Raw genomic sequence first — 15,658 nt, 5'->3', positions numbered from 1 at the left:
GGAGATCTTTTTACAACTGGGAGCTAATGTACAGGTTTTAGATTTGCTGACTAATATGCTTTCTACTTTCTTTCTGTAGTCAAATAATGGTCTCCACCTGCCAAAGAAGGTTGTGGTTGCCAAGAGAAAGGTAACCATTTCTCATCCCCTCGAGTGGAACTGGATGCCTCTAGGAGCCCACATTGGTTGGCAGTAGACATGGCTGAATTTGCAAGCTACAAGGAGACTGCCTCCAGCCGCCACTTGCGGTTTAAGTTACAGAGTCTAAGCCGCCGCCTTGATGAATTGGAGGAAGCCACAAAAAACCTCCAGAAAGCAGAGGATGAGCTCCTGGATCTCCAGGACAAGGTGATTCAGGCAGAAGGCAGCAACTCCAGCATGTTGGCTGAGATTGAAGTGCTGCGCCAGCGGGTGTTGAGAATTGAAGGTAAAGATGAGGAAATTAAGAGAGCAGAGGATCTGTGTCATCTGATGAAGGAGAAACTTGAAGAGGAGGAAAACCTAACTCGGGAGCTGAAATCTGAGATTGAACGGCTTCAGAAACGGATGGCGGAATTAGAGAAGCTGGAGGAGGCCTTTAGCAGGAGTAAGAATGACTGTACCCAGCTGTGCCTGAGCCTGAACGAGGAGAGAAATCTGACCAAGAAAATCTCCTCTGAGCTGGAAATGCTGAAAGTCAAAGTGAAGGAACTGGAATCTTCTGAGGACCGCCTGGATAAAACGGAGCAGAGTTTAGTGTCAGAGTTAGAAAAGTTGAAATCATTAACTCTGAGCTTTGTAAGTGAGAGAAAATACTTGAATGAAAAGGAGAAGGAAAATGAGAAATTGATAAAAGAACTCACTCAAAAACTAGAGCAGAACAAAAAAATGAACCGAGATTATACAAGGAATGCTTCTAATCTGGAAAGAAATGACCTACGGATCGAGGATGGTATCTCTTCCTCACTGCCATCCAAAGAATCAAGAAGGAAGGGCGCTCTGGACTATCTAAAGCAGGTGGAGAATGAAACAAGAAATAAATCAGAAAACGAAAAGAACCGAAATCAGGAAGATAACAAAGTCAAAGACCTCAACCAAGAGATTGAGAAACTTAAGACGCAAATCAAACATTTTGAATCTTTGGAAGAAGAGCTTAAGAAAATGAGGGCCAAAAATAATGATCTTCAGGATAATTACCTAAGTGAACAAAATAAAAACAAATTCTTAGCCAGCCAGCTGGAGGAAATAAAGCTACAAATAAAGAAACAGAAAGAGTTAGAAAACGGGGAGGTAGAAGGGCAAGATGCTTTCCTGTCTGGCAAAGGCAGACACGAGAGGACTAAGTTCAGAGGCCACGGGAGCGAGGCGTCTGTGAGCAAGCACACATCCCGGGAACTGTCTCCTCAGCATAAGCGGGAAAGGCTCCGAAACAAGGAGTTTGCTCTCAACAATGAAAACTATTCTCTCAGCAACAGGCAGGTTTCCTCTCCCAGTTTCAGCAACAGGAGGGCAGCAAAAGCTTCTAATACGGGGGCAGGTACAGACAGTGGGACTCAGGAAACAAAGAGAACTGAAGACCGATTTGCATCTGGGTCCTCTCAGAGTGAAGGGAGGAAGTCCAGGGAGCAGCCGTCAGTACTTAGCCGCTACCCCCCAGCTGCTCAGGAGCACAGTAAAGTGTGGAAGGGGACTCCCAAGACAGGCACTGAGAGTGGATTGAAGGGAAAAGTAGAGAAGACAACACGAACATTTAGTGACACTATTCATGGATCTGCTCCCAGTGACACACTGGGTAGAGCTGACAAGGCTTCTGACACCTCTGAGGCTGTGTTTGGCAAGAGGGGACAGGTGCCTGGCAATGGAAGTCAGATAACTCAGGCTGCAGACTCTGGCTGTTCTAAGGCCGTTGGAGCTCTGGCTTCATCTCGAAGATCCTCCTCAGAAGGGCTCTCTAAAGGCAAAAAGGCTGCCAATGGCCTGGAGGCTGATACCAGTTCCCCAAATTCTAAGGCTCCTATTTTATCAAAGTATCCTTATAGCTCTAGAAGCCAAGAGAACATCCTCCAGGGCTTTTCAACCCCAAATAAAGAAGGAGTTGATCAACCTATAGCAGTTATGATGGAAGACAGCAGTCAACATGAAGCCTTGAGGTGTCGAGTCATCAAATCCAGTGGCAGAGAGAAGCCAGACTCAGACGACGACCTGGACATAGCATCCCTTGTTACTGCCAAGCTGGTAAACACAACCATCACTCCAGAGCCAGAGCCCAAACTACAGCCTAACTCTAGGGAAAAGGCCAAATCCCGAGGGGGACCTAGGACCTCCCCATTTGAGAATGATAAAGATACTGGAATAGAAAATGAATCTGTGAAATCTGTCAGAGCATCCACCAATGCCGTGGAATTGCCAGATGCCAATGGTGCTGGGGTAAAAAGCCAAAGGCCATTTAGCCCCAGAGAGGCCTTGCGGTCTAGAGCTGTCATCAAACCTGTTATCATTGATAAGGATGTGAAAAAAATCATGGGAGGATCTGGAACTGAGGCTATGTTGGAGAAACAGAAACCCACCTCCAAAACAGGGCCAAACAAAGTGACAAGCAGCATTACTATCTACCCCTCTGACAACAGCAGCCCTAGAGCCACCCCAGGTGAGGCCCCAAGGGAGAGGCACATGTCCACCAGCAATATCCAGGTTGGGCCACCAGAGCTCACATCAGTTAGCAACCATGTCAACTCCCCCTTTGAGCTCTCCATCCATAAACATGATATCACCCTGCAGCTCACAGAAGCTGAGAGAATGGGAGATGGGCCCCTTAAGAACAGGCCAGAGACAGTGGTCTCTCGGAGCAGCATTATAATCAAGCCATCGGACCCTGTGGAGAGGAACAGCCATGCACCCCCAGCGGAGACAATCAGGTGGAAAAGCCATAGTGTCCCTTCAGAAGTGGGCTCCTCAGATGCCAGACACGTTACCATGCGGAATGCCTGGAAGAGTAGGCGAGACTTGAAATCTTTGGAAGACCCCCCAACTCGAATAGGTAAAAACATGGAACCCACCAATGCCTACACCCAGAGGTCTTCCACAGACATCTCAGAACTTGAACAGCCCAGATCCTACCTTTTGGAGCAGGGCATTCGAAGGGTAGGAAATTCAGGGGATGCCCTCGAGCTCTACTCCAGAAGGACCCAAAGTAGCCTCACTGTGTCGGAGGTGCTCACCCGTCGGAATCGGGCAGGAGACACTGTCACGGCTGCAGCCTGGAACCACTCAGCAGGCACAGTGAGTCCCATTTCTTCCCCTCTCTTCCCCTTTGTCTCTCCCTTTTCCTCCTTTCCTGTCTCCCCTCTGCCCTGGCCTGTATGACCATGGGGTTGGGAAACACTGAGTAAAACTGGTAGCTCAGAGAACTAACTGTTGAAGATCAGGTGAGTTTGACCTTAGGAAGGTTTTTGGCAGAGAGCAGCATAATTTTCCAAAATCCCTTTTCCAAATTATCTTCTCCATTTTTCCCTCTTATATATATGTCTGTTCTCTTGGTTTGCCAGAGCAGCCAGGGGAGCTCCCCTCTTACAGTCTCACAGAGCAGCACCTGGAAACAGCAGCTACAGCTGGTGGGAAGCTCTGGGTGACGGTATGAGGCCCAGTGCCTTTTCTGTAGAGTACAGAGATGGGACCAGTTAGACAGCAGATCTTCGCAGGCCGCCAGCACACAGGATGAGGAGGGCTAGGGCTCACGCTAGGCCTGCTTTATAAGCTTTATACCCAAGTCCAAGTGATACTTCTTTTGCCCCAGACAGCTGTCTATCTCATTGTATCATCAGTCTGAGAGCAGGGCTGGTTCAGTATGGTACGTTACAGGTTAGATAAATCCAGAGCCACCTGCCTTAGGGGAGTGTGGGTCAGTGTCAGAACATCCCCCAGGAATGCCTTTTAGATGTGGCACCTGTGATGATGAAAAACATCTTGGACCTAGACACACGGCTCCCTTCATTAAAAAGGCAAGTGACCGTGTTAACTTGAAAAGCCCTGTGAGTCTTTATAGGGTAGTTAACACTTGACAAAGTACTTTTCTACCCACTATCTCATTTGGTCCCTCAGACAGCCCTGTGGACAGATATCATCCCCATTCTTCAGATATAGAAGCTAAGGGTCAGAGACACAAGGTGCCTTATCCAAGGTCACCCAAGTGAATTAGTGAAAGAGCTAAGATTTGAATCCAAGTTTCCTGTCTCTAAATCCAATGCCCTTGCTTGCTGTGCTGGGTGGGGAACCTATGGACTTAAGGCCTTATGTGGCCCCCTTTATTAAAAGGATTTGCTCTATAAAATTTGGATTCAGTCAAAAGGCTGCATGCACTCAAGGATCCAGAAGGCCACATGTGGCCCCGAGGCCACAGGTTCCCCACCCCAATTTCTTTCTCACACTTGTGTTTTTCTTTGATCTGCATTTGCTTGGGAGGACCAAGGAGAATATTAAAAAAAAAAAAAAAAAAAAAAAAATTCTAGAAGAGGAGTAGGGAGAAAGATGGCTATTCAGGCCCCTGAAGCTTTGGACATCTGAGAGAGATTTCAGATGAGGGAACAGGCATAGAATATAAAAGGGAAGGCGTGTGAGGTTTTTGGTAGTTTATAGGTGGGAAGTAGAGAAAGCTATCCAGCCCTCTTTTCAGCATACTCCCCCCCCCCCGCCCCTGGAAATGGATCTTATTCCCAAAAGCATGAAGCCTGCATGTACAGAACTCAAGGTCTGCTGGTGCCTACTTAGGGGTACCACTTCCACACCCCCATTTCAGGCCCTGTCCTTAATAGGACCTATCCTGGTTGTTCCCAGCAGCTTGGAGTTCCTAGTCTATCCTGATTTCCGAGGAACTTACATATTGGCCTATACTCAGGCAAAAGCACGTCTTTGCAGTTATGCTACAGTTTGGGCTGTATCTTCCTACGCCAGGTTGGAGAGGACCCATTGGGGTAGGAGGTGAGGGTGTCTTATTCCTCACTATACTGTCCTCCACAGCTCACTTTTGTTATTTATTGGCACAGGAGGAAGGTGAAGACTGCACACTCAGTGTCTACAAGCGACTGCACAATTCCCTGGAACAGTCAGAACTGCCCACGAAGCAGGGGCTACCAGAGTCTGGACGAGTACGGGCTGAGGAACGCTTACGGCCAACCAGGCCCTGTGCTGAGGAAAACTGAGCCCGCTGGATGAGGTCTGCTGTCTCTCCTCTGCTCCTGCTCTTCCACCTTCCTGCCCTGTGAAGGATCCAAGGCCAGCTGACCAGGCTAGACACAGGGCCTTGGCTGGGAGAGACCATGATAGAGCCAGGCTATGGCTCAGGTAATTTTTGCCAGTTCGCCAGAGGGAACCAGACTACAAGCTGGACAGTCACCCAGGCCCAGCCTTCCCTGATGCATGAGTCCTCGTCTCCTTGTCCCTGTTCCCAAGGTAGTATGGATCATCCTGGCCCCCAAATGGGGAAAGATGTAGAAATCCCCCACCGTACAGCAGCAGTCAAAAGCTCTTCTCTGCCCCTTGGTGGGTTGTTTCTGTATCATAGAGCAGTCCCTTGTCTGGGTGGTTTATGTTCTGATTTCAGTGTCTTCACCACATCCAATTCACTCCTTGTTTGCCCTAAGAGCTCAAATACCCACTAAGACTTACCAGCCATGAGCTCCATCTAGGGGGCTTTCCTTATTAGACTTTTAAAGCAGAAGAGGGCTGTGCTGCCTCAAAGGGATTATGGGACTACCCTTTAGGTTGAAGTTTGTCTGACCTGGCCCTGGCTGACCATTGGTTCCCGGGGCCAGAGCTTGCAGATATCCATCGGAATGACATCATCCCTCCCCAACCCCAGCTCTCCTGCTCACCTTCAGAGGCACCCAGAAGTGCACAAGCCTCATGCATCTCCTTCCCTGGGCACCAGTAATGCTGCTGGCATCGCCTGTTCTCTCTCCTGTGGCTGGAGACTTCAGGCTGACTTCATCGTTTCCACCCTAGGAAAATCCCTAGGTTAAGCTGGGCCTGACCTAGCATACTCTGCCTTCGAGGAAGTGCCCAGCAAGGGGGAAAGCAGACTGGAAGAAGCAACTTCCCTTTAGTCACTCCATAAGCAATAGCTCCATGAAAGGCATGGACTACAAGAATACTCCCTCCTGTTCCTCCTCCTCCATCCCCCACGGAGGAGGCCTTGCACTTTACCAAGCTGATGCATTCCTACGGACGTGGGCCCCTGGCTTCTGCAAGTTGACTATCATTATGATGACTTCATTGGAGGAAAGATGATACATGCCCATCGAGGGACTCAGGTTTATACAGTTCACAATGCAGCAAACCTTTCAGGAAACCACATAAATAAAAATTGGTTAGTTTCCTTATACCAACCAATCACCTGGGGAAGTTAAAAAGAATTGGATGTTTTGGCACTGCTTTTTCTATAGCATTCTCTCAATTCAAAGGGATCCCCTTTCAAAGGCTGCCTTTATAAAGCAGATGCAATTGCCTTCATAGCGAGAGCATTAGGAGTCTGGAAAACGGGATTTTTTCCAGGGCTTTGTTACTTCATTGTTGTGTGACCTTGGGCAAGTCATTGTCCTCTTGGAGCCTCAGTTTCCTAGTCTGTAAAATGAGTTCTTTGAAATGGATGGTGTCTAAGGGCCCCACATCTGGTATTCTAAGGTTTTTCTGTTTTTACTATCCCGTGTGTGATGATTCCTGCTTTTGGCAGGATCATCCACGTGGGTTTGGGGAATGTGACTTCCTCCTCCCTGCGGTGGTTTTCCTGGGCCTTATGTTTTCTAGCTTCCCCATGTTTTAATCTCATGGGGCTGAGCTTAGAGAAGCTCCCTAGGCCTCCGTTTTCCAGTCTGTAACACGAAGGGATTAGGTTAGATGGTCTCTGAGGCCCTTTGTGGCATCAGCCTTGCCCAGTGCCACACAGTTATCTCCTGGGTTTCAGGCGAGGGTGCTTTCCATAACACAAGTCTGTGTATCTCCTGTTCTTGTACATCTCCTATGAATTTCCTGGCAAGAGGAAGACTCAAGACTTCCTCAAGAGGAATCTGAGTCATTTTCTCTGTCTCCACCCAGCATGGGAACCAGTATTCATCCTGCCCTTGTCTGCATCAGACTTGGCAATCCCCATGGGGGTGCACCCACCTACCCTCAGAGACAGGAATGTGTTGCTCATACTTCTATTTTCTGGAGTTTTGCCAATCTAAGGGCACTGTCACATGGCTTACCTTTCTTCACATCCCCACCTCAGATGCTCGATTTAAGATGCTGTTTTCAAAATTTCTTTCTGCTGCTTCTCCTTAGTCACTGGCCAGAAACTAGCTCACTCAAGGCTGCAAGCCTTCACTTGCAGCCCCCCTGCTATTCTCCGTCACTGGTTGGCAACCCTGAGTTCAAAGGAAGTTGACCTCTGTGGTGGTCATCTGAAGGCATAGGAAATTAAGTCTGTGGCTCTTCCCTGCGGGAAACAGAAGGGCACCAAGCCACGCTTAAAAAGATCTCACCAATAATTCTTGTCTTTGGGTATTGGAGCCCTGGATTCTGGTGCTGTAGCTCCTGGTGCCAAAGTCTGGATCTTTCCACATTTCAGCAGCACCAGCATGTGCCGCGACTCAAGATGCTCTGTGGAAGAGGGACAGCTGTGGTGCCCTTTTGCCGGGGCTGCCATCTTGAAATCTGAGTGCAATAGGGTTTGATTGTTAACAGTTATTTCAGGATAAATATTTTGTTTCTTTAATCTGCACATTTTCTACAACGGCTGTAAAATAGATTTTATTTTTAAATGTCCTCAGCATTGCAGAAAATAACATTGTAATAGCAAGTGAAGGCTGGAGGCTTAGTTCCTCTGGGCTTCAAAGGGCTGGCAAGGCTGGCTCTCAGATTCCAAAGTTGGAAGGCATGTTTCTGACAAGCAACCAAGGTGTGACTGTTTGGACCCAGGCCTCATGATCAGAGGTCCTGGAGGAAGCCTCCAAATACAGGGGAGACCTGGTAGTTGAATAGTTATCTAATCAAGCCAAATACTAGCACTGTCCTAGCCATCAAACCCACTGTTATGACAAGCCTCTTCTGCAGCTTGGCTCTAACTCCTAAATTTTACCAGCAGGTGTGTGGTTGTTGGAGGGCTCTAGTGAGACTGGGGAACCTGGCACTAGAGCTGCTTGGTTAGAACAAGTAGAGCTGGCTAAATGCCAGCAGCTAGTCTCTTCCACCTCCTGCCACTGATACTAAAACCACCGGAGAAAGCTGGTGGTGGACAAAGCAGCCATGGCCATTTGCTTTTGAGTGGCAACAACGCAGTTACAGCGTGGGTTACAGGGATCTGCAGTGGGGCCAAGACTCCAACCTCCGATGCGGGCAAGCTTGCACACAAATCCTCCCCCTTTCGTGGGGTGCTAGGGATTGGGGGGGTGGGGGCAGTGTCTATAGTGTTCTTGGACATGTTGTCCTGGGGCAGTTTTAGTTCTTTATAGTTAGTGGTCAGTGCCAAGTGTCACACTTCCCAGTAAAGGAATGGGGACCCAGAGGCAGGGTCCCTGGCTGCCTTTGTTGGTATGGGGTTTTTTGTTGTTCTTACTCTGATAAGACTGCTTTGGAAGAGCTGCTTTTAGGGATTATCTTTTGAACACCCCAAGTGGGGAACAGGGTTCTCCTCAAAGCCTCACAACCAAGATCATAGGAAAGGGGCCCTATTTTCCTGCTGCTCCACAGCTCAGAACATATACTGAATGGAATGTATTTTTAAGAGAATAGTCTATTTTTTTGTATTTTAAAGATTGGGAGGGCTAGGAAGGTAGTCCTCAAATAAACTGTTATTGCATTATAGGCTCCTCTGCTGGGGACATTAGTCTGTTGGTCCACACCTACTTGCTTAGGCAGGTGCTCTGGTCTCAGAGCCCTGCCCCTGGAGTCTAGGTGCAGCAGCTTCGACATTCCTGCTCCAAGCATGGGACCAAGGAGGCCAGAACCCGTCACTGGAAACCAGGGCATGGCCATGAGCAGTGGCTCAGGGCTCCTTGGGTGCATGTATATAGTCGAAGCTGCCTGTCTGCATGTATCCTCTGGCTAATGCTCTCTGTTGGCTCTGCAGCACAATATGTAACCAATAAAGCTCCCTAGTTTCCATATGCTGTGTGATTTGTGAATCACTGATGCCAGTTTTGTTGCTATCTCTACATATTGCTGTTCCCTATTCATTGGTGCAGCTAGTATATTCTACTCTATTTTATTTAAAATACCCAGTGGCTCATGCCTTGGGAGCCAAAGTAGGAGGATTACTTGAGGCCAGGAGTTAGAGACTGAGCAAAAGCAAGTCCATGTCTCTGCAAAAAGTAGAAAACTTAGCAGGGCATGGTGGTGCACACCTGTAGTCTCAGCTACTAAGGACGCTGAGGCAGGAGGATCACCTGAGCCCAGGAGCTTGAGGTTGCAGTGAGCTATGAAGACACCATTGCACTCTAGCCAGGGTGACAGAGCAAGACCCTATCAAAACAAATGAACAAAAACCACAAACAAAAAAAAATACAATACCTAGCCAATTATTGATGCTGTAAGGACTGGAAATGTTAGCCAAGTCCCGGAAAAGGACATACCTGGGACCAACATAACTGTACAGTTACAATCAAGTATTTCTTTGCTACATTTTATTTTCAGGCTTGTCTACTGTCACAAAAAACAATCATCTGTCACGCTGCCTGTGCCATCTATTTAAAAAACAAAAACCCTTAAGAGCATCTACCACCGGACTGGACGCTGAACCTCACCCCTGTGAGCTAACAGTGTTAACGGCACAGCTGGGATTCAGATACAGACGGTGCACCAACACCCATGCGCCTCCACTGCCCACGGTTCTCACCTTTTCGGCAGGTACACCACTTACCCTGATCCTGCCGCGTGGATTTTTTCCATTGTTGTCACCCATTCCAAGACTAGGGGAAAAGGCTCTCTCCATTTTCATCTTCCAGTCAGACCACCAATTAATGTCCCTTAAAATCCTACTAAGAGTAAAACCTCCTTTAAGGGACATTACATGCACTTGTAGTATTAGCAACATAGATTATCTGTTAGGAGCTCTTGGGGGAAGGAACAGGTACCAACAGGTACTATTCCCTTCTTCTAAAGATATTTTTAACTTACATGGCAAATAGGATTTTATAGGTATCATTAAGGATTTTGAGATGAGGGAGATTATGGATTATCCAGATGGGTCTAAAATGTGATCACAAATATCCTAATAAGAGAGAGAGACAAGATTTGACTACAGAGGAAAAGGCAACGTGATGACGAAAGCAGAGACTGGAGTGATGTGCTCTGAAGGGGGATGACGGGGCCACAGGCAAGGCATGCAGACAGCCACCAGGAGCCAATAAAGGCAAGGAAATGAATTGATTCTCCCCCCTCAGAGCCTCCAAAATGAACGCAGCCCTGCAGACCCATTTTAGACTGTGGGCATCCAGGACTTAAAACAGATTCCTGTTGTTTTAAGCCACTGAATTTGTGGTAATTTGTTACATCAGCTAAGTTACCTAAGCCTTTGATCTCCTTGTACAATACTTCCCAAAACTGACACCAATACCTTCAATAGCATTTGAAAGTTAGTGCAAACCCATGGAGAAAATTTGGAGAATAAAATCAGAATGGTCTGCCAGAGGCCCAAACTTTGTTTGAAGTCTTGTGTTTTACCATAAAAATTCACCGCGTGTCCTAACATCCATGCTGCTGGCTGGCACACCACCACCGCACGGTCCAGTGGGGAAGTCCAGCCTCACTGACCAGTACGTGCACTGCTTCCATGGGACCCCTCAACCTCATCTTCTGGCCAAACCATTCTCCTCCTCTGTAAACGTCCTCCTTACTTCAATGGGGAGAAAATACACGTATTATTATTGCTATAGAGTAAAGCTGGCATTTCCAAAGGAGTGACACTCCTATCTCATATGGAACTCCAACCCACAAAAGGGAAACAAAGAGAAGAGAGGATTAATTTTATATGAAGTTTTATTCTCAAAATATAAAAAAAAACCACATACAAGAGACTAAGATGTTACTTCACAGACTTGCTTGCTTGCCTCAGTCTTTATGAAGAACACAATTCCAAACTAATGGACAAGTTCCTCCCTATGTTCTAAGTCACTCAAAGGAAGCAACCTCCCTTGTCACATCAGGAGCTCCGTCAGCTCAGCATGAGCCCAGACTCCAAGACGGGATTTTCTCCGTGGAATCTAGTATTGCTAGAAGAACTTTGCTTACATAGCAAAAAACACACACGTGGGCCTCTTCCCTTAGGATGCATCTATTTCACATGCTTGGGGACTGCTGTGCAGGGACACCTGGTGTGGCCTGGCGAGGCAGGGTATACATGGCCCCCAAGAACTGGTCCGCAATCCTTCCGGCTTCTCGCAGTCCACTCAGTAGAGCACCATGGACTGTGGCTGGGTAGTTACGGATTGTATGTTCTCCGGCAAAGAAGAGTCGTGGAATTGGCTATTTCAGGGGAAAAAGAAAATCAGCAGGTTACAAATACGCCTTTATTTTTGTTGTATTTGAACTTGCAAATTCTCATTGACCTTTGAAGGCTGATCCCCTCCAACCCAGCTACTGTTCATCATTCTTCCAAAGTCTCCCTCATCAGCAAGCATTTTCCTAGAACTGACAGAAGCAGAAAGAAAGGGAACAAAACTCAGGCCAGCTCTAGTTCTAGAGTGATGTTTATTAAGGCATCTGTTCTTATCAATTTACTGATCTCAATTCTAGCAGTAATTACTGGGGGAGCTTAACTCCTCTGGAGCATAGAGCATTTACATGAGGAAGCCTTACTGCTCTCTGGAGCAGCGTCTGGCATAAAGGTCTAGAGAAGGACCCACGGTCATTCCTCAGGGGCATGCCCTGGAAGCCCCTAGTGATTGAGACCCTGCAACAATCCTATGAGCCACTACAAAATGAGTTGCAATTAAAAACAGTTTTGCTTTTTAGAGGAAATACTAAATAAGGAAAAAAGTTACTGAGTTATATTCAGGACTCTTCCACTTTGAATATAGACTGCCTAGATTTACAAAGCCAAAATATGAGAAATCTGACACAAATAATACTGCTCATCTCTTTTCCTCTGCCCTTGCTTATATGAAAGGGTCCAAGGATAGAACAATTAAAATCTAAAAAAGAAGGTGACATCATTTTTACCCTGAGATCTTGGCCTTTTCCCAAATAAGCCCAGATAATTTGCCAGTTTCTCACCTGTGGGGCACCTGGAATCGAGGGGCCAGGAGTGATTGGCTGAGCCATTAAATCGTAGTCATTGCCAGATGATCCTGCGGCTACATAGGAGTAGGAGCCCCGGGCCCAGGGATCAGCACGCCAGCGAGACACCACAGTTTCCTTGGGCTAGGGGAGAAACCATGAGCAAGAGTCATTACTAGTCACCAAGGAAAGCCAGTCATCTAAAAGGCAGAAAAGCAGTGGTGGGTGGGGTTGTGCAAGTGAGAGAGAGAGTGACGAGACATGAGAGCCAAGTGATGAATATTCTGCTTTGAAATACACCGAGGCAAAATGACCTCAGACAGCGAGGAAGCCTCCATGTTGCGTTCCTGTCTATGAATCCAGAGATCTAAACGGGACTTGGTCTTTATTCTGTTCTGTAAATTCACATGAAGTATTTAACAGGCCTTCCTTCAAAGGAATAAGGGGTTCAAGTAGTTCAATGGGCCTAAAGAATAGAAAACAGTACAAGGAGATTCTCTGAAGACTTCCTTGAGATACTGTAATCTGGCCACTTTGTCTAAAAGGCAGGGGTGATGACGCTTCAGGCAGAGGAGAAATGTAGCTAACAGCCTCCACGTTCCCCAGCCAATGTACTGGGGGACTTTTCTGAACCCCACACTTAAGGGCGTGAACTCCAAACATTCATGATTCACATGAACTCAGCACACACTTCTCAATTCTGGCTGACACTGACTTGACCGGGAGCCTGTGCTACAACCCCATCAAACCCCGGTTGAGTCTGAACCGCAGACCCCACGGGCCGCACCCACCTACTTACCTGGGGCACCGCGCTGCTACCAAAAATCCCTTTGAGAATGGCCAGGCATCGGCCAACGATCACATCGTCGCTTATGTTTTCCATAATACCAGCAGCTTCTCCTGCCACTAGTGCCAACAATATTGGAGCTGGGGAAACAAAAAGGACAATTCCAGGGGTTTCCTACAGACTTTTCTCAAGAACTTCCTTGCCAGGCCCCTTTATTCCTGGTGCTGTGAAATCTGATGACAGGAGAGGTGACATCCCTCAGATCCTAGAGCCAAGTTCCGTTTCTGAAACAGTAAACTGAACCTATCCTCACCAATCGGCTAGAAGGGAGCTGGCAGACTACAGCGAGTCAAGTGTGACTCGGGCACTTCACTGCTTCTACTGCGCAGAACACAGCAGTCCTGAAGGTATCATCTCAAGCCTCGCCAACGAAAGAAAACTAACAAGGACCCCTATATTTTGGCACAGAATTCTTAGGCCTGATGCCTTAGATAGCTCCACGACAATGGTGACATCCCTTACAGCTATCCCAGGCCCCTCTAAGCCCATCACTGCCTTCAGTCACCCAGCTGGTGAATATTTATTTACGCAGCAGACTTATGTGGTAGGCACATACTGGATGATGGGGATATGGACTAGACTATATAGCCCATTAAAGCAACAGGCACACAATTACACAGAGAATTATGGACTGTGATAAAGCTATGCTGAAACACACAGGATACAGGGAAAAGAATACACGTCAAGGCAGTGGGGTATGTGTGACCTGGAAGGCCTCTCTGAATACGTTCAGGTCAAGACCTGAAAACCTGAAGCCTAAGTAGTGCAGCACCAGGTCGGGAAGGGAGAGGAGGGAAAAAAAGGAAAGCAGCCGGGCTCAGACCACAGTACACGCGGAGGCTGAGGTGGAAAAGAGCACAGTGCACTCCAGGCGCGGGGGCGGGGCGGGCGAGCGTGTGTGCCTGGACTCTGGCGAGCGGAGCGGGGTGGAGGGGCTGGGGCTGGACTACGAGGGGCCTCAGGGCAATGGGAAGGAGTGGGAACATGTTCTTGCAGCGATGGAAAGCCACCGAGAGAAGCAGGAGTATCGGCAGTAGCTACTGGTAGCCACCCAGGTAAGAGGTGAGAGTGGCCTGGACTGGGAGGTGGGCAGCAGCAGAGAAGCCAACAGGTTTGCGAGAGATGCTGAGCGGGCACTGACGGGACTTGGTGGCCCGGACGGGCAAGCGAATGCACACTCAGCTGTGTCAGAAAACGACGTGCTCTGCCGAGTCAGAGGCCCCAGAGTGTGAAGGACGGTTCACTGTGAGCAGTGAGGGTGCACGCCACGCTGGCTAACTGAGGTGCCCGTGTCGTCAAGGCCGTGCCTCTTGGTCCTGCTGCGTGGCGGGATGTCTTACTGTTTCACAGCCCTTCCGTGGAAAGGTACTAATATGCTTTCTTCAGGTCTATACAGAGTTAAGGGTGGTCCCATTACAGAATAAAAGTAAGTGAACAGGAGGTAGGAGTTTGATACATTCTAAAGGAAGTGTTCAAAGATTCAGGGGCAAGTCAGTCTGAGAATGAGGAATACAAATTTTCTCTTCCAGGAAGCCTCCCTGAACCTGTCCCTCCTGGCTGAGTTAATGCTTTTGTCCCAGGAACCTGGGCTTTCAGCCTGTCCCTCTCCCTGGTGCTGTTCTGGGACTGCCTGCCTCCTTACTGTACACCCCACTAGGCTGTGAGCTCCCCGAAGGCTTTTTTTTCCTCCCCATATTTTCAGTACCTAGAAGGTATTTCAGGAATTGTTTGTTGAGTTAATGGAAAGAGAAATTAAGGCGTATACATTTGAGAAAACCCAGACTTTCCCTAAAAGGGTGTGAAAACGACGACCACTAGAAGACTTACCTTTATAAAGGTTCCAGAAGAGGAAGAGCTCGCCCCTGCTGGCGGTGGTGCTGCCAACATGCCCAAACAAATTGACGCTCGGATCCCAGAACACCCGGTCAAAGCACAGCACCACCTACCGTGAGAAAGGGCACGTGAGCTGGTGACGGGGCTCGGATGATACGGCTTTAAGCACAGCTGTACATCAACAGGAAGCACTTTTTCCTCAAGACTTTATTAAAGTCTCTTCTAATCCACTTCCATTTGAGCCCACAAATCCCTATTATAAATGTATTATTTAGGATAACATTTATGGCCCTCTTTTTGTAGGCCTGGGTCTGTAAAATGACCCCAAGACTAAGTCTGTATGGACAGTTTACAATTAAGCACTGAAGGGAACGGACCGACAGGCCTCGGCCCTGACATCACGGTTGAGGGCACAGCCCTCTCCCCGCTGAGGACGTCTGTGCACCGGGTGTGCAGAGAAAGACGCCCAGACCGGGTTACCTTGTTAAGGTTGCCAAATCCCATCCTCTGCACTGCAGACGTCTTCCACTCGGGAAGAGGTGGCACGAACTGAACAGCTGGTGGCTGCTGCTTCAATACTCCCAGGGGGAGGGTACAGAGAACTGCGTCGCATTTATAAATAAAGGTTTGACTTGTGGAGCGGGTATTCACAGCTATCACTTCACATCCTACAGAGGGTGGTAGGAAAAGAATTTATTGGTGATGACGACGGTATTGGTAAGGGCACTGAACTCTGAGTGCACAATAGGATCA

At 48.0% G+C, this 15,658-nt stretch overlaps 2 protein-coding genes across 5 annotated transcripts in view; one reads left to right on the top strand and one right to left on the bottom strand.

Annotated features, from left to right (window-relative positions):
• Positions 1–9,072, top strand: part of LUZP1 (leucine zipper protein 1) — an 84,282-nt gene extending 75,210 nt beyond the window's left edge. Inside the window, exons 3-5 of one of the 2 annotated variants that reach the window (XM_069479527.1) lie at positions 80–3,258; positions 4,951–4,953; positions 5,019–9,072. In XM_069479527.1, the coding sequence (XP_069335628.1) occupies positions 199–3,258; positions 4,951–4,953; positions 5,019–5,174 (3,219 nt within the window). In that variant the 5' untranslated portion in view covers positions 80–198 and the 3' untranslated portion in view covers positions 5,175–9,072. The remainder of the gene's footprint in view (positions 1–79; positions 3,259–4,950; positions 4,954–5,018) is intronic. The other variant, XM_069479526.1, reaches the window with a different exon arrangement.
• A 1,898-nt stretch (positions 9,073–10,970) lies between these two features.
• Positions 10,971–15,658, bottom strand: part of KDM1A (lysine demethylase 1A) — a 59,914-nt gene continuing 55,226 nt past the window's right edge. For 2 of the 3 annotated variants that reach the window (XM_069477445.1, XM_069477448.1), the window contains 5 exons: positions 15,386–15,573; positions 14,900–15,014; positions 13,025–13,152; positions 12,223–12,369; positions 10,971–11,472 (listed from right to left, as the gene is read on the bottom strand). In XM_069477445.1, the coding sequence (XP_069333546.1) occupies positions 11,287–11,472; positions 12,223–12,369; positions 13,025–13,152; positions 14,900–15,014; positions 15,386–15,573 (764 nt within the window). In that variant the 3' untranslated portion in view covers positions 10,971–11,286. The remainder of the gene's footprint in view (positions 11,473–12,222; positions 12,370–13,024; positions 13,153–14,899; positions 15,015–15,385; positions 15,574–15,658) is intronic. The other variant, XM_069477447.1, reaches the window with a different exon arrangement.

The sequence above is a fragment of the Eulemur rufifrons genome, chromosome 8, assembly GCF_041146395.1.
Source record: "Eulemur rufifrons isolate Redbay chromosome 8, OSU_ERuf_1, whole genome shotgun sequence".
NCBI classification, from domain to species: Eukaryota; Metazoa; Chordata; class Mammalia; order Primates; family Lemuridae; genus Eulemur; species Eulemur rufifrons.
The sequence above is the reverse complement of the archived record's forward strand: the minus strand, read 5'-3'. Positions and strand labels throughout refer to the sequence as shown.